The 20,676-nt window shown below is 44.5% G+C and overlaps 1 protein-coding gene across 1 annotated transcript in view; it reads left to right on the top strand.

The window, feature by feature from the left end:
* LOC119445721 (39S ribosomal protein L47, mitochondrial) overlaps positions 1-20,676 on the top strand; it is a 39,373-nt gene that overhangs the window by 8,256 nt on the left and 10,441 nt on the right. The window contains exons 3-5 of the mRNA XM_037710003.2: positions 4,125-4,185; positions 8,963-9,059; positions 13,944-14,074. Coding sequence (XP_037565931.1) covers positions 4,125-4,185; positions 8,963-9,059; positions 13,944-14,074 — 289 coding nt within the window. The remainder of the gene's footprint in view (positions 1-4,124; positions 4,186-8,962; positions 9,060-13,943; positions 14,075-20,676) is intronic.

Genomic DNA, 20,676 nt, shown 5'->3' with positions numbered 1-20,676 from the left:
ATAAAGTTTGAAAAATTATTGATGACGCATTCGAATAGTTGCCTGATAGATGTTGATAGGGCGGCTGAAAACTGAGAGGAGTGGCGCCGCTGCAATCGGTAGCGATGCACATTTTTAAAACCTTATAATAAATTACACACTTTAAGCGGAGTGCTTAAATGCATCACCTAATGAACAGAAGGACCTACTTGAACGGCTCAGTATGTTTATACAAGACCGTGAAAATATTTTCAGGGTCCCTTTAAAAAGAGTATGCTGCTCACCCCCTGCCCCCTCCTCCTTCCTCATGTTGATGAGATGTTTACAAATTTTAAGGTTCACAGTTTGGCAGGTATGGGACTGCCTTCACCTATATCAGTATGTCGGTCACCGTGGCTTCCGCACCTGGTGGTAAGATGTGTGGTGTCAGATGAAGCATTGCAACAAATAAGTGTTAGGTCTCTCTCTCTTTCCACAGCTGTGAGAGACCGGCGAAGGCAGTTAAACAGAAGCGAAGATCACACATCCCCACGCGCAGCCCTTAAATGTCACACAAACCACATTCGTCATCACTCTGACAACTCATTATTATTGTTCTTCATGCAATGCATGCTCTTTGCAGTGCACAGCTTCATTATTTGGCACAGTCTCCGGCTGTTGGATCTTAGGAATGTTGTCGTCGCCTAGTGTGTCTTGAACCAACGTCATTGAATGAGTTGAACAGCATGAAGAGCGTGATTTTTTTTTGTGGCAGATTTACATTTTGTTATTCTCTTTTTGTTCATTTTCCAAGTGCACTTAATACATATTGTTTGAATAACGCCATTTACACTCTGTGAGCTTCTCTAAACACAAAAATCCTCTGCGGTGATTACTATGTTCACCTTGTTTCTCACTCTGTTCAGCATGTCGGTTAGAACATTTCTAAATTATTCCTATGGTCAAGCCATCAGTGACTGTGACAAATTACCAAGCTCGGTGCCTGAAAGCAAATGTACGGGGCATGTAGAACAGTGATAAATAGGTTGGCAGAATGGGGACAAAAGTGAATGCTCGACGTCGCAGTATCTGAAGTAAAAAAAAAAAAAAATTTGAGCAGTGCATGCCTAAAACTTCATTTCATACATAGCAGGCATCGCTACGAAGGCTATAGAGTCCTCTCACTCCTCCCATTCGCACGACACACTAGTGTGTCACTAGTGTGTCACATATAAAGAAAGGTATAAGTATGCATCATGTAGTTGAATTTAACATTCTTTCATAATTGTATGTTGCAAAATATAATGTATTTATTACACGAAAGGCGTAGCAGATCTGAATTTATCACCAACCGAGCGGGGGTGGCAGTACACTGCTGTGGTCATGACTAAAACAGTGTCGCATGCCGGCTGCATAAAAGTGTGCAAATAGTAATTGATTTGACGTTACTTTATATAGACAACTTTTAGTTGTAATATATGAAGCATTAATTCCATGCAAAGCTTCCAAATGGACTGGGAAATGCGTGGAGGGAGTCCTTCTATGACTGCACTAGAATGGCTCCTGCGGCGTTGCCTGCTAAGTGTGAAATGGAGTTTAAATGGAGTTCTGTTTGCTTCTGCTCCACAGTCTCGTGTTGCTTTCATTGGCAACACGAAGCCACGGTGATCGGCAAAGTGAAAAAAGGTGTAGGCAGATCTACTGCTATAGTGGCGTGTGCTCAAGACATAAGCTGTCATGAACGCTATTTTGCTGCTCTAAACCAACATGCCATGGACTGTATCATACGGTGCTTCAAGGGTATTATTTAACAGGACACCTTCCGCATCGCTTGCAACCTTGTGCGATTTGTGGATAGAAGCAGTGCGAGTGGGCTCTACAGGTTTGACCAAGCTCACCAATAGGCATGGGTTATTACGGTGTCCTAGGCAGAGCGCAATGCCTTAAAATGGGTACTGCGTCTAGATGGACACCAAAAGTATCATGACCATATTGTACCTAGAGTTGCAATGAAGGTTCGCTTGTGCAACAAATCAGTATGGTCACACAGGGCAAACCTTCACAGTGATCAGGGGCCGTATTCTGAAACGTTCGCCTAGGCGAAATTTCTTTTTTCGCTTTCAGGCGTGCGCTGATTGGCTGTTTTAGCAAAATTGGATGAGCTGATTGGGTGGTTGAGCCCAACGTCATTCAATTTTGCTCAACCAGCCAATCAGCGCGCACCTTGAAGGCGAAAAAAGAAATTTCGCCTAGGCGAACGTTTCAGAATACGGCCTCAGGTGCAGCGTGTGTGCAAAGTACCAAACAGCCCTGCCCTCCTGTTTTGAACTTGCAACTTTTGCATAAGCTAGCTAAGATTTATCTTTCAATGGGTTCTTCGAGCATATGGCTAGGTATTAAAGGACCCCTAAACCACCCTGACCTCGAAAATTTGTTACAAAGTGGCAGCTGTGTAGTAGTTTACAATGAACGTACAACCATAAGCATTTTTTGAGATGATGCTTTAATAACAGATCTGCTGGTGTTTGATGAATGGCTTTGCTGTTGCCGCGGTTTCTCTCTTGCCTTGGCTACTCTCCTTCATAGGTGTGCTCTCCTTGTCCTCGCCTACTCTCACCAACTCCATGCAGTGCAACGAATTATGTGGTTCTCGCCAACACACAAGAAAGGCTGCCCCTAAAGTGGTTTAGGGGGCCCTTTAAACAAAAATTTGGAGAACGTTCAAGCTTCACCTTTAAGAGTGGTATGCGATAGCATTCAAAGATCCCTGGTTGCTTATGAGGCTTCCAGGCAACTCCAGCTTTCGTTTTTCTCCAACTTAGCCCAACTTCGCCTCCACATGTGGCTGCCGAGGAGGCGAGCGCAATCTGGATGGTATTTTTGCAAGGAGAAAACCACGGCGTGCCGCTGTATGAGTGGTAGAAATGCTGGAAAAGGGGCTTGTGTTTGAGTTTCCGTGTAAGAGAATTATGTTTGCTCGTAAATTAAAATTACAATCCGACGCTGTCACGTCTGTAGGTTGGAGTTAAGTCATACTTTACAATTTTTCTGAAGCATGTTACGTTGAGAAATTTGATTAGTTAACCAGCACCTCTGCACCACGCGAAAGGGCTTGCATGGTTGGGGTGGTTCGAGATGATTGTCTTGGCAGCAGACGCCGAGAGCGACACCGACGGCGGATTTTCTGCGACACGGGGCCTTTAATGCTATCGCGTTAAAATTTAACTGTAATGGTTCCGCCATGCGATGGCCACTCGCAGATTGGAAAAATGTGGGGGATGGGCCTGACATCAGGTATTGAGGTCGATGCCAGGGGAAACCAATCAAGGCCGCAAGAAATGGTCCCACTTTCAGAGGTTGCCAGACCACACCTTAAGTAGTGTAAGCAACCATCGCACTAAGCGATGGGTTCTTTCCCCAGTTGAAGTAAGGAAGCCTTGTAAGCTGTGACTTCGGGCAAGATCTGCGGGAGTCACTCTAGATTACCTGCCACCAGGCAGGCTTGGTATCACCCTTCTCAGTACTTTCTCTGCCCACGTAGCATTTCTTGACACAATATAGTAAACTTGGCTCAAACTTTTCCGAAGAAAGAGCAGTCCTTACTTCGTGCTATGTTTTAATTCAGTTCTTTTCAGATATCATCTGCATATGCAGTCAAGTTGTATTGAACCATTTACTACCTAAGGCCATGTCATTTGTCACAATAGAGGTTCTTACAATCTCCTATGGGGGAAAAGCTGCACTGTGGTGCTGTTGCTTGTGTGGCAATTCTGGGACGTGGAAGCTTTGGCTACACATCCATTGCGGAGAGCTAGAGCACGTGAAGGACTTGTTTGGCAACCTATTTCCTGTCTGTCAGAATAGTTTAGTCTCACCTGAAGACACGTGTAGGCACTGGCGGATCGAAATAGGAAGTCCCGGCATTTAGCATATGGCTCAAGCAAAAGTGACTCATCAGCGACTGCAGTGCCCTTCACCCTTCGTGTGCTCATATCCACTTACTCCACTGTTTCCATTTCTATGGGTTCCTAAGTGCCTCCAGACATTACATTAACTGAAGCTTCAGTTTGTAGCAATTTTTACTTGTTTGTTTCCTGCTGCTGCTTGCATTTAGTGCACTGACAGAAGATAGCAAATTACAAGTTGTTTTTCTGTGTTGCCTGCAGGAAAGTCCTGGAGCAAGGACGAGCTTCGGATCAAAAGCAATTCGGACCTTCACAAACTTTGGTGTGTGGCCTTGCGAGTAGTCTTGTTACTGTACCTTTTTCTTAGTTACTGTATAATAGGACTCAATTCATTTACATACCGTGAACCAATTATGTTTTGTTGTAGTAAAAAAGAAAAAAAGGAGAGGTCAGTGACAAATTCGCAAGTGAAAGCGCTTGTGGCAATAATAAGTACCGCATTTGCTTAACGTTTTCCTTACCAGAACATTTGCACAAAGTCTGTGGTGACTAATGCATTGTGACCTGCTAGTGAAAACTGGAGGCACCATTTTTTTTTTTTTTTTTACAGATGCTGTTATTATGTGTGTAGCATGAAGACTCCGTCATTTCATTTGAACTTGTGTTTGGAAAGCATTGAGACATTGTAGTAAAGTCAGTATTTGTGCTCTGCTTAGAGTTGGATGTTGGTTTTTGGAAAAGAAACCGATAAGGGCCAAGCATTTGTTTGGCTTAAAGTGCTGCAAATATATATATATATATATATTTTTAATAATGTGGGGCTGCAAATTTAGCAGAGGGTGTAGGAAGAATTGATGGGCGTGGTGCAGAAGGCTCCAATTTTCACTATGCACTTGGACGATGGCATTGGTTTGATGGCAGTGACTTGCCTGATGTTTTGTTTTTTTCTTTTTCCTTGAGTGACTCATATTTTCTTAGACTTGACCCTTGAGTATTATCAACCAAGTTTTGCCTGGCTGGTGCAGCTTGTTTTTAATCTTGCTGGCAAAATTTGTTGCCAGAAATGTGAACTGTACTTAAAAAGTATTTATCGATCCGTTGAGAATATCCAAGAATTCCCTTGCGAAGAAATCGTGACTCCCAGTGAACCTTATGGGTTTGCTAAGGAATGCCAACAGCAGGCATTGAGTGCAAGAAAATGTGTTTATACGGTTTCAGTCAGCACATTGTATGCGTTTCGACTTGTAAGGCGGCACATGCTATGCACATTGTGGCAATTTGTAAAACACTCAGTATGGTTAGAGATGAACCTCACAGTTTGCGCACTTTCTTTACTTTATTTAGGCATACAGGTTTCTCAGACCGTTCAGTCGCGTAGGGAAACATGTGCGTGGAACTTTGTTTTCGAACACCTGCACATGTCGGTGTGTAGGCTTCTCTCATTGAAGTGTCTCATCAATCACTGTTTAGTGAAATGTGACAGGTGGTTGTAGGAGGCTAGAGATCAGCTGAATCAAATCAATGAGAGAGTTGCTGACCTTTCTTGTCGGGACAGTTATTGTGTCGGGGGGGGGGGGGGGGGTATAAGCAATTTGGGCTGTGCCTGGAGAAAAGAAAACGTGCAATACAGTTAGTTTTGAGTATGATGCAGCACCTCTTAAGAGTGACGGCCTTGTTCACTTTCGGGGTTATCAAAACACCAGTTTTTAAAAGTGCTATCCAGTTTGCAGAACTTTGCCTCAGGCATGATGCACGTTCCATTTATCGTAGATTAAAAACAATGGCATTGATCCTTGTCAAAAGGCTTTTTTTTTTAGGTGTTCTTACTGTGGACAAATGAAGGTTGAACAACTTTTCATGGATTACTGCAGCATTCTTTTTTTCATGCAGTAGACAGACCAAGCAGTGACAGCTAAAATTATGAGAAGGAGCACTTTCTTGAAATAATAATAATCAATCATCAATCAATCATTTATTCATCATACCAGGGAACAACCATGACGTCTAAATACATAATGCATTTATCTATGCACGCATACGTAAAAAAATTACAGAAATAAAAACCTAACCTAACCATTAATAAGAATAATTAAGGTTTGTTCCAGTTTATTGGTCACATACCAAGGAGGCTTTTCAGTTTCTTAACATGATATACATGGTGAATCAAGTGTAAAGTGTAGGAATATACCAGGTGTTTCAGCATAGACGTTTAAGTGTGATTTAAAAATTTTGAGATCGAAGTATGATTTCTTCAGAGCCCTGGTGTAAGTGGATGTCAGAGGATGGGTGATGCATCTCAATTAAAGGGTTAGTGAATTTTTTAACTTTCTTTACTTGTTATATTTAGATGGCTCATTGTAATAAAGAAATTGAAGCAAGCTGTCTGTAGATGCCAAATCAGTTTTTAGATATTGAAAATTGTGATTCCCCTAGCAGTTGTAGCACGAAGAATTGGGGCCCTATAGGGTACACACGAAACTGAAACTCGGAGGCTGAGGAGTGTGCGCATCCATGCCCTCGGCAGACTTCACTTGAAGATGTCGCTCAGCGATGGAAAGCCAGCGAGTGCGGCCAGCACTTGCATGGCACAGCTCAAGTGATTAGTCATCGAAAGCATGGAGCGGCGTTACTCGACCACGTCGCTTGGATGCATTGATTGTCGGAGCACTAGGCAGCATATCGCAGAACTGTCACGAGGTGGATCTGAAATAACGCTGCAAGCGTGAGGGCAGTGCGCATTAAGAATAAAAGAGAAAAAGACGAGCTGGCTAATTTGCGAGTCTTAAAGGTTGGTGCTGTTTTGGGAGAGGTAACATCTGTTCAGTGTTTCTGTTCAGCATTCACGTGGCTACGACAGTGACATAATTGCTGAAGAAAGTTGATATGGTTATTGCTTATGTTGCTGCGAACAGAAACGCCAGTTTAGCTGCACATTTGTAACAAGCTCAATGTTCGTTTCAGTGTGTACTTTACCTTCCTGTATTGAAGAGTGTCCTTAATTGCTTTTTGGCAAGTGTGTCTGCGCTTCCAGAAAGGCACGAATGTTCTTGAATAATCAATGAGGGGTTTGAAACTGATGTCATGGCGTACCAGAACAGGAAGCCTTAGTCAAGAGTCAGAGATTGCGGCTTCTTCAGGATACACTCCTGCCACAAGGAACAAGTATTACTTCTTTCAGAATAGCACCACCCTTCAAAAATAAAACATTAGCTTTTCTTAGTTTCTTGCTCGTTTTCACATTGTTGCCACTGTCTGCAGCGACAGTCGCATGTGAGAAAGGTGAAAGACGCACCAAAAGGTACTTCCGCCAATTAGAGAGAAGTGTTTGGTGACGGGAAGCAAAGTTCGGCTCCCTATAACACCACCGAGAGTGTCTTGCCATTCGTGTATCTGGCGTGGTGAAACCTACTGATTGTGCCTGCAGTATCAAAGTTTTGTTGTGTTATGGTCATGGTGTTGAGAGTACCGGTAACAGTATAATGACATGACAATGAATGCATGACAATGACAGCATGACGATGATAGCATGATCACGATTGAATGGCGACACCACGATTACGATGGAATGGCAAAGAAGGAATGGCGGCAATGCAACGAAGAAGGCATAATGGGAATGGGATGACAAATCTGAAATGATAATGATTGTTCGACAACAGCATGACGACGACAGGATGACGAAAGTTGGATGATGAAGCTGGAACGATGATGGAATGAGCACATGACGGCATCACGATGATGGTATGACAAGCAAGACAATGACTGTATGATGACGATGGTATGACAACGGTGGCTGTGCCTCGCTCGCCGTGCAGCTGCAAACCCGGCTGTGCCAGTGTATGCTTAGAAAGCAGGCCATCACTCGAGCATTGGAGAGGAGCGTAGTAGTATAACCGAGAACACTGTAAAACATCCTTCACACTCAAATGTCCAGGAGGAAGCAGGGCATTCAGACCCCCAAGCGATTCGACGAGCTCAAGACGGGGAGAAAAGATGCCTAGCCTGCACCACAGCTAATACTTAAACATTCGCGTTACAACCTCGTAACCGTCCAGTGAGTTTTTCTCTTTTGTGCTTATTGAGCACTGCCCACACGCTAGCTCTGTATTTCACGTCCACTCCGTGGCATTTCTGCAATATGCGGCGCAGTGCTCAATCAGTGCAGCTGCGTGCCGTGACTGAGCAACACTGCTTCATACTATCGATGACTAATCACTTGAGTGGCGTCATGTAGATGGCTGCCATGCGTGCTCACTCTCTGCTGCTGAGTGACGTCTCCCACTGACCTCTGCTTCGGAGCGTGGCCGCACGCTCTCCTCAGGCTACAAGCTTGGTTTGCATGCACCGAGGGCCCCAATTGGTCGCGCTACAACTGCTAAGGAAATTGTACTTTTTAAGATATAAATGTTGATGTGGCATGTAAGGACAGCACGCTTCAATTTTCCTCTTTCGATGAGCTGTCTAAATCCAACAGTGAAATGGTCAGTTAAGTGATTTTAGTTGATTAGCAACTTAATTTTTCCCGGCCGCAGCGGCCGCATCTCGATGGAGGCGAAATGCAAAAACGCCCGTGTGCTTGCGTTGTAGTGCACGTTAAAGAACCCCAGGTGGTCAAAATTAATCCGGAGCCCTCCACTATGGCGTGCCTCATAATCAGAACTGGTTTTGGCACGTAAAACTGCAGAAAGAAGAAGAAGAAGCAACTTAATTTTCATGTCTTGCTTGTCCTCGTAAAGTCCGCCACCACTTACACCAGCGCTCTGAAGAAATCACACATATATTGAAAAACTATTTTAAATAATGTGAATAATACTGAAAATATACGCCTGCAACGCCGTTGGCAGTGCTCCTCATCAGGCTACCTTTCTGAGATGCTAAACCATCCTATCGCTTTCAATGCTTCGTCTTCGAAGAAAACTGCAATTCTTTGGTTGTTTCTTCATGAAGGGGAAGTTGTCAGGGGCGCAATTTCATTTCATACTCTGTGTGGCAGGTACAAGTTGTTTGCAGAACTTTGACGCTTGGTTGTCACTTTGGCACGACATGGTTATGTTCGCTTGTCGTGGCTTCATTTTTTTTTGTTCTTTTGTGACCCTCTGTAGGTACATTTTGCTCAAAGAAAAGAACATGCTGCTCACCATGGAGGAGGCAGCGAAGCGTGAGGTGGAGCTCTTCCCAAATCCTGAGCGTATCGACAAGGTAAGTCTTGACATGCCAGCGTGCTATAGCCTGTCTTCTGGTCTCCGTTTTCTATCAGCAAAGATGACTAGTCACCAATGTGTCCTGAATGGAGTAGCCCCTGCCTTCACTGATTCCTTGGCCTCAGTGGGGATTGTTGAAAAGTTGTAATAATGAGTCGAGAAAACTGTATTCACAGTCAGTTCGGTACCATCATTTTGAAAGTTACCAGGAAAGCATATCGGTGTATTTTTGTGCCTAACTGTGCTTGTGTACAGCCAGGTATAATATTGTCACCTGTAGTAGTGGGCATAGGGCAAGCGCAGAGGCGCAAGAAGAAAGAAGTGCGCGTGCTAACCGCCCCGCTCGATAGTTGCCTCTCGCCGCTGTTTTCGCCAGAGCCCAGCCGCTCCCAATAAACGTCGTCAGCCCCTTTTGAAGACGCGTGGAAATATCCATGTCACACTGACATTAACTATCTAGGAGCTTATAAGTTTCTTGATGCCATTATTTGAAGTTACTGCTACGCACATATTTTTAATGACATTAAATGTTGCAAAGACGATAGCTGCAGCGAAAGCAGCAAGTTTGTTTGACAGTCTTGACATCCAAAAATAAAATATATAGCAGGTTCAAAAAAGAGCACTAAAAATAATAAGAGATGTATTTTGTGTAGAATTATTTCTGTTTACTTCAAAAATGTATCTTTCAAGTGCACCCATAACTGTTGACATTGGGAGAGAGAGCAGGCATTCGACGGCCGGATGAGTTGTGAGAACGCATTACTCCTCAAATGGCATTAAGCATTAATGCCATTCAGTATGTCCATGTGTGAATGGGACTAAACTTATATAAACTTGACTGCTCGTTACTGCACTCATGCAAGCTAAATTCAAGAGCTTTTTGTTGGCAAAGCTTTACAATTGGCCTCTATAGCTCCCATGCTGATTACTTCCAAGGGAATTCTATTTTAAGCACACTAGGACAAGTATTGACTGGAGTCACCTTCCTCCTTCCATTGCTGCAATCTGGGGCCATATTCTGAAAAGTTACACTTCGACGATAGTTTGCCTTTCGCCCTTAGGCGCGCGCTCATTGGCTGGTTGAGCAAAACTGGAAATTAAATCACACCATCTAGTAGTTCCGGTGCACGTCATTTTGACATCACGGTGTCATTGGGTGCTCCCGACATGCATTGAATAAACGGACATGCCTGTGTCGTACTGCGGCCGATACATTTGAAAACAACGCACCCGAGCCGCTCTGCACTCGCACGGTGCGCTCTCTCGTGTGTTGCAAAGTATTCGAGTGCGCGTGTTGGTAGTGCATGCTGACGTCACGGGTAGTTGATTTACTGAACATGACTATCTCCAAAGTGGAACATTTCGGAATATGACCCCTGATTCCAATAACTTCCAGACTGCTTTACACCATGCTTTTTCGTTAACGTTTACTGCTTGTATATTTGTTATTCTATCGCTTTTCTCTGTAATGCCTTCAGGCCTTGGGAGTACCTGAAATAAATATGCGGCGCAGACGTCAGAAAGTTCTAAAAAAAAAGAGCAGTTTGCCATTTGAGTGATGTGTACTTCCTGCTGCATGTACAGGAAGGATGTATGTCTTGGATGTTCGTAAGCAGAATTGCCTAGCAAGTTGAATGGTTTATCTGCCATTCATTCATTTCCAGTGTCCCAAAACATTTTCCGTAATTCCTTTAATAATGTAAATAATGCCTATGGAAGTTGTTGGACTTCCTATGATGGTCATTGACTGCGCACTAGTTTTGTCCTTACAGAGTGCATGCGTTGTTCCATGTACATGAACAGGTCCAATGAAGTGAGCATTTAGGTTCTCCAATTCTTAATGTCCTGAACATTGCGACTACTGCACTGCAACGGTACATCTGTGTAGTAGCACTAAGATTTGGCGGTAACAGCAGTTGCTACACTCAATGCCGTTCCTTTCACCTTCGTGTAATTAAGCTGTAGTAACAGTGTCTACGTTAGTGAAAAAAAAAATCTACATACGTGCCACTTCTGTATGTTTTCTGTCAGCCGAACCTGGATGTACCGAATCATCACATATATAACGAACAGCTGTAAAATTCACTTGAAATTTTTTTAGTTAAATTTTTATTTTATATGTCGAATTATTCATATATCGAACTATTTCGCGATCCCCTTCGAGTTTGGTATGTCAGGATTCGACTGTATGTCAGTGCAACGCGAATATAACAAATCTGGATTAAGCTAATTATTGTCTATATAAAAAACGCGAGACTTTTTGACTGATACTTATGCAAAGTAGCTTTCCCATAACAAACTGGATGTTGGATGTATCGATCAAACCCGTGAATGTGAGGAGCCACATTGCCTGACGCTTCAGGATAGACTCGAAAGGGAAAACAGCACGAAAAAACACAACCCCTCCTTGTCTTCTTGTCGTGTTTTTTCGCGCTGTTTTCCCTTTCGAGTATGTACCGACTAGCTTGCAATTCAGGATAGACATTCTGCGGTGGATGTGCCGTGCTGGTATTGTGCCGAAATTTGGGAGAAGTGGGCCGGTACAACTGGGGTACAGCAACTCGCGCATTGAGAACGTCATTCTTTGTGAAACTGACAAATGGTTCTAGGCACAGGCAGACGTTATTGCCCACCACCATAGTTTGGTTTTCCATAAATAGTAGGGGTGGGCGAATAATGAATTGTAGATTTGAATCAAATATTGAACCGAGAAAAACAAAAGCCGTACATTAAATCAAATATTAAATACCCAAAAAAAAATCATGCTCGGAAGTCTCCTAGCATTGCATAACAAGAATCTAGCAAGCTATCAGTAACGACGGTACATAGAAGCCAAGACATACACTACGGTCTGCTCCTATTAAAGGTACCTCTAAATTTGTATGCCAGCACTGATTGCAGCTCAGATCTAGTATATGAAGGTCTGGAAAATATTTTTTATCAGTGAAATTTATATTGAATAGAATCAAGTGCTTTCTTTCCTCTGAAACTAATTAAATAATGATGCTGTTTGTACTAAATACCGATGAGGTTCTCTGTTTAAAATCATGAGCCATTCCACTCTGTCAAGGTGGATGACCAGTGAAGCTGTTTAGCACACGACACAGAATTATGAACAAAGGTACGACCACATTTATCGTCTTGATCGGTGGTCATTATTTGTCTTGATCGGTGGACCATTGGTGTTTGCGGCCCGCCAGCGCCGATTGCGCTCTTGCATCTGTTCTTGCCGTCGCTGTTCATAGGCACGTTGTTCCTTGGGAGTCGAGACTATACGTGGCCTCCCCATTACGATGATAGAAGTGAAGTGAAATTCAATATGGAGAATGGCAACTTGTCTTTGTGGTTTGTTTATATACCGCCACCACGGGAGAGTGGAAGGAAAGGAAACTAGGTACACAAGCGCTTGGAACGTTGACACAGAGAGGGTGGTGCGAACATAGACATGGCCGACATGGGTCGCACAGTGGCAAATCTTTGAGAAACCTTTGTTATCTACCTGGGAGTCTACTGATCTTGAAAATGGAGCGTATTGATAACTAATCCACTCAAAATGCGCATCGGAGGGACGCTGACGAGCCAGCTGTGGAAGAAGATGACGAAGCACGTTTGCGTGGGACCTGAGATGTTGCTTGCGCACACGAAAAATCCACGGAACCCTAGCCATAAACAGTTTCGCTGTAATAGTGGACCTGTGTTTTGTGGCAGTATTTTATTTATTGCATAGAAAGTTTTGCTTTCCAGTTTTTCTCCAAAATGCAGGAGGGATATCCCAACTTTGTGGCAGGTGGGCTATCGTAAGGCCAATTTGCCCGACAGGTGAAAGGACCATGCATCATTTGACTAGCGTTGCCAGCGCCGACAGTAAAGAGCAGATGCCGTCTGCTCCATTTCATTGTCAGGTTCGGCGTGATTTGCCACCTGTCAAAGATTGTACAATCTGGAGAGGGTCGCGTCAAGTTCGCGCTTTGCCTATCAACAGCTAATTGGTCCACTCTTTACACTTTACGAAAAACCCGCTGTTTATGTTGCCATTTCCTCTGTCCATGTCGTGTTATCATTACCATCGGTCGTGTAGACCTGGACGAACTTTGCACCAACAGAGGCGGCCTGGACAACGCGGTGCCGTTCTGCTAATTGGGGCGTTTGGGCACTGTGTGTGTCATCCAAGCATAGTGTTGACGTCAGGGAGCACTTGCAGGGACGAGTCCGCTACCGCATCAACTGGGGTGACCCGTCTGCTGCACGCTCTGTGGTCCTTATACGCTGAAAATGAAGTCAAATGCTCACTTACTCCGCGACGCATGTGACGTGACACTGTGTGGGTCTCTACACCAAATATATTGAACTTATTTGAAAAATCCAACAGTAGATATTAACTGGGAATACAATATTCGCACACCCCGAATAAATCGATTCCTTCCATGCTTTTTTCCTTGGTGCGACATAGCAAATTTGTATATAATGAACGCATCACAAAAATTTGGTTAAATTCATTATCAGCGAGTTTAGGTACACAGTGGAATCTCCTTGATACGATTCTGTATAATACATTTTTCCGGATAATTCGTTTCTTTTGCTTTTCCCAATAATACGATTTGGTTGGCTAACACGTTGGATGATACGATTTTCGCATGATACGCTTTATTTCCCGGTTCCCGTGAAGACCGTATGAACGAGATTCTGCTGTATACAATTACGCAATAGATTGAACTACTTTTAGCATGTTAGCCTGTTCGTTAAAGCCGACTTCAATTGCATTCATTCTGTAAAGATCGTTACGGAACCCAGATTACTTTTGTGCAATACTGGTTGAAAAACAAATTATGGGAATGCATCAGGAATGTTATTCAGTATGTTTTTATTTTGTGATGTATTCCAGGTGAAGGAGAGCATGAACAACCTGGAGGAGGTGGTGCGCGAGCGCAACGAGGCGTACTACCTGCTTGAGACGGGCGAGTCCGGAGAACAGCCGTGGACACCTAAGGAGAACATCTACGGCTTCGTCTGCAAGTGAGCTACTGTTCTGCACCATCCTGTTGCCACTTATTTTTGTTTTGAGCAGGGAATGGCGCTGCTGGTTTTGTTTTTCTTGATGCCGGCTGTTGCATGGCACTGGCTTTTGCCTACATGGTTGGGGAATTAGTTGACATTTAATAGTTGCATTTCATGGGGTATCTCGGTGTCGTGTGGCAGGCGATAACTGCTATCGTTCTGTGCAGCGAGACATAGCAAGAAAATACACAGATGTATGCCAGTCTGACAACTGATACATCAAATACTGCAGAGCTGTATTAGTTATTTCTCCCACCCTTTGGATATACTAGGGGGTCTGTTTGCAGGCTGCGTTTAAGTGCGGTCATGGCTGGCTGTAGCACCACGCCTTCAGTTCTCGCAACGCAACCTGCGTTGGAGCCGTCACTAAGAATAGCCAGCCAAGACCACGCTCAAATACAGCAGCACTGCTGCATTGCTATACAAACTGGCAGCTTTTGCCTCTTCAGCCGTACAAACTCCAGGCTTACCTCGAATGCAGAGCCAGTAAAATGCGACAGGAAAAACAAAAATTACGGATTACTGGCTTAAAAAAAAAACTGCGCAAGTAAGTTGTTTATTTGGGTGACGTATGCGCAAGGCAAGATTTATTTTATAATCATTGATAAATAGGTTTCAGAGCAAAAAATTGGAACTTTGGCTGTTCTTTGATTAACATGTGATACTGTCCATGCTGCAGCGTGGACAGTATCAGTGGAACAGTATCTTTGGAACTCCCCTTAAAGTTCTGCTGCAAAAGATGGGAGACATTCTCGCATGATGGCCACAACCGGTTTTAAATTCCTTTGTGGCCATGTGCCCACCTGAAATGCGAAAATATCTGTTGTCAAAAGGCAAGAAGTGTTTGCAGATTTTCTTCTTGTAGTGCAAAAAAACACACGGACGTAGAAGAACGGAGACACACACAGGCGCTAACTTCCAACAGCGTTGTTCATTCGTTCATCATTCCCCCTCATCCCACTCTCATGTTTAGGGTAGCAAACCGGTTGTGCTGAACTGGTTAACCTCCCTGCCTTTCCTTCTCCACTCTTTCCTTCCTTAGCTCCTTGTCCATCCGTGCCGAACCATTATGAACCGTGATGAAATGACTCCGGCGGCGGCATGGACAGTATCTTAAAATCGATCTACGAAGCGGACAGACAGTGCCGACTCCTGATAACTCCATGCGCTGTGTTCGCCGCTTCGTTTGCGTTGAAGCGGCAGGCGGCATGAAGGTAAAGTCGCTCGCTGCTGCGGGCTCTATCTTGAAAGCGATTATCTTACGCGAGGGACGGACGGACTGATGCACAGGCAGTTTTCTCATTGGTAAAGCATAGAAATGCGCATTTAAACACAATGTGCGCGCGGTAGTAAAAATTGTGCTTCATATGGAGACGTGTGTCACGGCCGCACTGCGAAGGAAGTCGCAAGGCCTTCGCCGCTGCGAGCTCTAATAAGATATGAGATGACGAGAATTGCAGTTTCCGTAGTGCTTTTGTGCAAAATAGAAACAGGATTTGCCGATTCGTTCAGTGAAAAAAAGCGGGTTGACGTAGTAGGTATTTGTTTTTTTCTTTTTACCTGTGATAATTCGACATTCGGTTAATTCAAATTCGGGCATTTGTTTCCGGTCCCGTGAAATCCGCATTAACGAGATTTTGCAGTACACAAAGTAGAGTCGGCACTAATTCTAAGACCTCTTGCGGTGAACGGTATAAGTCTCTCCATGTGATATGCTCTGAAAACCCATTCTTTCTCGTCATGTCTTGGCTCATGACGATTGCACCCAGTTTGCACCATGTGCGTTGCATGTCGCCATCAAAATAGCCTGTCCACCACCACCGTTGGCCCCAAACATTGTTGCACTCTACGCCTAGCATCTTTACTTTGGGGGGGGGGGTCCCTTGGCACTTGATGAAGCTTAGCAGGTTTCCCTTGGACCAACATGCTTGAGAACCCTTGTATTAGACAACTACACAAAGTAAGAGTTGTACTGTGTAGACTCAAGTAAGGGCCACACATTTTTTTCACAATTTTCATGGCGTGGCCCTTACACGAGACCGAACGTAATGGTCAAAATGGTGCTTTCACAGCCGGTGACTTGTGCACACTCTGGATCCCCAGCTCCTGCCATCTAGTAGTGGCACGTGAAAGTGCACAGTGTGAAAAAATTTGACGATGCATGCGCGTGGCATCGGGACTTCGAATGCAGTTGCTTCTTTGTTGGAAATTTCCTTTTCCCAAATTTGGGGCTCCCAAGTTGGGGATGCGGCCCTTGCCCGAGTGCAGCCTTTACACGAGTCTATACGATAGTTGTATCAGCCGTATAAGTTACTGTAAACATTCACTTACTAGTTGAAATAACACGCATAGTGTCACGCGTGCACAGGCAAACATGAACAGATCTCACTCGATGACTGCAGACACTCGCTGTCGCCACGCTGGCACGATAAAGAGCGGAAGCAGAGGGGAGCGAGCGCTTCGTGCTCTGTCTCGCTTCAACACCTCTCCGAAACTAGATTACGCCACCTCCAATACTAGGCGCGCGAAAACACAGCATGCACAAAGCCACCAGCCTTCTCAACTTGCCTACACTTGTATCCGCCTACACTTCCAAGATAGGGCACATGAAGATGCACTCAGCCAGGCCGTGTGTAGCAACGGGCGGGCTCCCCTGCATCCTCCCCCCTGCCCCTGCACGCACATCCTTCTTGGCTCGCCCTCACACGACGCTTTCCCTCACACCTACAGCCTGTCGAGCTTGTCCGAAAAATCGGTTAACTTCTCAAAAACTGTGGTGTCATGCTACTGACACTGTGATTCTTGCGTGAAATTGAAAAAAAAAAATCCTTGCCATTCCTTCGCTGATAGCCAGTGTTTTTTTTTCGTCTGCAGAATAAAGTGATATAGAGATTTGAATACTTCATGAAAATGCGAATTAACTTGTGCTTTGTGTCATAGATAGCAGGCAACGCTCCGAAAGCTATGTATGTAGTGCAGCAAAAAATCTTGCTCTGTGTGTTTCACAGTGTGGTGGACTTTAAAAAATAATCTGCAATGATTTCTAAAGAATAACTACACGTGTTGCAACTACAATTTGCGGACATAAGGTTGTGTTGAATCTTTGTATACCCTTGTGTTACCAGTCGGCAACATGCTGTTTAGTCGTGAGTGCAAGGGGTTAGCTGAGGCTGCTGGTCACAGAAATGTCACTCCACTTGTCGGGTGGTAATTAGGTTCAGATTTGCAATTCCTTCCGTGTAATGTTTTTGCCGTTTTTTTGACATAAATATATATGACAAAATATATGTAATATATGTAAATATATATTTAAATTTCGCAATGGGAAATTTACATTCGGCGACACTGTTGGTGACCGAAAAGTCTGTCACATGAGACAGAAAAAAAAGCCCATGTCGCGGCGATCGGTCTGAGACCAATTTTCGTCGCTAGGTAAAACATCGCATGTCGCATGCCAATCAGAATGTGGGATTATGAGAGAATGGAGGGGATAGGGACTGAAGCGGCGCGCGGTTGTAAACATCTGTTTAACCCTTATTGCAAATAGTGCAGGTGGGGCCAGTCTCGTCGTCGTTTGCAAGTATATTTGCTGGTGTTTTGTGCATGTGTGCTGTGGTTCATGTGAAGAGAAGTCTGCAGGACAAGTGTACTGTGTAGTACATGTAAGTTGTGTGCAGTAAAAAAAGCTGTGGGTTAAGTGTGTGTTTGCAATGTTGATACAAGCCAAATTGGGCTTTCATTATGATTATATGTAGCATTTTTTCGTCGTCTCTGTGTTGTTGCATGTGAGAGTATTACAGTCGACGTCCGATTTCCCGGACCCTCAAGGGACCGTGAAAACGTCCGGAAAATCGGGCAGTCCGGAAACGAATGCACGTGAAAACGCACCTTTTTGGTAGGTATTTCTCGCTAACAGAGAGGGTCACGGCCGGAGTACAAGATTCTCATTGCTATTCAGCCAATGCATCGTTTAGGTGGCTCTGAAAAGAGCCGTTTATAAAAAAGAAGAAAAAAAAAATACGACGTGGCCGGCGCTACCTCATAGGTCAGCACTTGCGCGCAAAGAAGTCGTTTATTTTCTTTTGCACGGTCCGCTTGCCCGCGATCATGTCTGCCTCAATTTCAGTCAACGTCATGTTGCCGCTGTACACCGATGACAGTGTCATCAGTGCTCGCGTCAACTCCGAGCTCGATGGCTGTGTAGGAGCTGGCTCTTCGTTCTCGGTGTCGGAGTCGTCGGAATCCTCCGTAACTTGACGAATGATTTCGTCATCGGTCAACTCCGCACATAGCTCGAGGTCTTTGTCAGTGTCGGCGAAGCCCTCAAAGGTTATCCCGGTTGGAATCGACACGCCGGCAGCGCGCAGATCGTCGAAGGAAACGTCCCCGGATGGCAGTTCGTCACTTCGTTCAAAGGCGCGGACGAAGACGAAGGAGCAGTCAGTGCCATCGCTGTAAACGGCGAATCCGCTCGACGAAAAGCGCAGCACGAAACAGCTGGGAACTCGGTGGATGCTGAAGGTTGGGAAACGTGATCACTGAAGATAGCGCGCAGCAGCAAACGATCAACCGCAGACACGACCGCAGAGCTGGCAGAGCTGACAAAACAACACGTGAACGAACACAGTGATGTTTGGCTTGGCTAAGCTACGGCTGGCAACGGATTGACACGTGCGGTTTCGAGATTACGGCAGCCGCGGCGCGGTGCGGCGGTGCTGCTGGCCACACCTGCGATGCGAGTATGGTGGGTTCGAGGATAAGAAAACAACCAAAATGGCGGCGTCGGTGGTGACTTTGGGTCGGCGGTTAACAGTAAAAAGTCCGGGAAATCGGATGGCGAAGGCTATAAGCGTCCGGAATTTCGGACTTTTTAATACATTGACTCTATGGGGAACTTGACGGTGCCACAGATGAGTCCGGGAAATCGGGCATGTCCGGAATTTCGGGCGTCCGGGAAATCGGACGTCGACTGTATAAAGGAGATTTATTGAGATTAGTAGTGACAGCCGGTTTGTAGGATACACCGAGCACAGTCCCCGAGCTCGAGCCTCTGCTGCGCACTTGATGCTGACTCTGCGCCGACATTCGTTATCTTCATTACAATTGCCCCGTGGAAATAAAGGAGCCATCCTGGCGACTTAGTTTTCTGGAAGGACAGTAGAATGATGATATAACTTAAGACGTTGGACGTGAACGACTTCGTGGTTACGACGTCGCATGTCAGACGGCGGCGTGAGCGGCTCAACCAGACACAAACTCCTCAAAAGATTCTGGAACGTCTGCGGTATCTTGGATGCAGGCCCAAGCTTTATCTTCGGGGCAGTTTTCCACAGGATCTTCTATCCTGGGTTGGATGGAAGATCCGTGTCTGGGTTGGTGTCTCTTCTAAATAGTGAAGAACTTACTCTAGGGACCTAAAAAGTTGCCCTTAGTAACAGAGTGTCTCTTGTAATCATGTCTCTTGTATGCGATGTTGTTAACATGGCGAACATAGGAAAACCAACCAAACAATTTTCAAATGTCTCTTATAACCAAGTGTCTCTTGTAACGAGATTTACTGTACCACCAATGCAAGATGTTCAAAAGAAAGGAGCATAAAATCTCTTAGCCATTCTTGTGTGGCTGCCTTGGGGAAGCCGTGCAGCGCCTGGCTGCGCGGTTTATTTGCTACGATTACAAAACATCATCATCAGTTTCTGGCATGTTATTCCAACCTGGACTAGATCCGCTCCACGTGTGCCGTAAAATCGCCAGGCGGAAATTTTTTACTCGTTGTTTCATAACCAAACAGGTTTAGCAAATGCCACTTACATTACCCATGCTCCACACAGGTCGTCGTATATTTTTCATTCTAAAGTAGTCCAGTCATACTTCGCCTGCACGAAAATATTTCAGAAATAATTTTTTCCACTTACAAGCGGAGAATGGAATCATGTTGTTGAATGCACATGTTAGGTTTCATTTAAAAAACTGTTGAAAAACCATCTTTTGTAAACCCTCTCCTGCTTGGGCAGCATTGCTGCCTGCAGTATTGTGTAAATAAGTAAGTAAATAAATAAATAAATAAATAAATAAATATTTTCAAGCATAAGATTACTAAAAAACTACTTGCACTTTACAATGTCTGAAGAACGCATGGTTGGGCTGGTGCTTCTATACGCCCACAGAGACGTCTACATCAACGTGTCTAAAGTCATTGACCGTTTTTGTAAACTTCCCAGGCGAGTGAACTTTGTCCTTTAGATAGTGAAGCAGCAAAAATCAATGCAAGTAAAAAGCTTAGTTCCTTAAGGTCCATAAAGGCGTAGTTATAACTTATGACTGTTAATTTGCTTTTAAAACTGCAGAACTTTTTGCTGCTTATTGTTACAGTTAGCATCATGATCAAAATTATCATGCGAATACGAAAATTATGAGGACATCAATAACCAATTTTGACCGACCTTGCTTATTGAAAGCCCAGCCCACGCAGCGTTTCCCAACTAACACACTCGGATATTGGGTAGTTCAATTTGCCGCATCATCTGTGGCTTTTGTTTGTCCTTTTCTTTCCTTTTTAG

The sequence above is a fragment of the Dermacentor silvarum genome, chromosome 3, assembly GCF_013339745.2.
Source record: "Dermacentor silvarum isolate Dsil-2018 chromosome 3, BIME_Dsil_1.4, whole genome shotgun sequence".
Classification (NCBI taxonomy): Eukaryota; Metazoa; Arthropoda; class Arachnida; order Ixodida; family Ixodidae; genus Dermacentor; species Dermacentor silvarum.
Note: the sequence above shows the minus strand (reverse complement) of the source record. Positions and strands in the feature narration are given on the sequence as shown.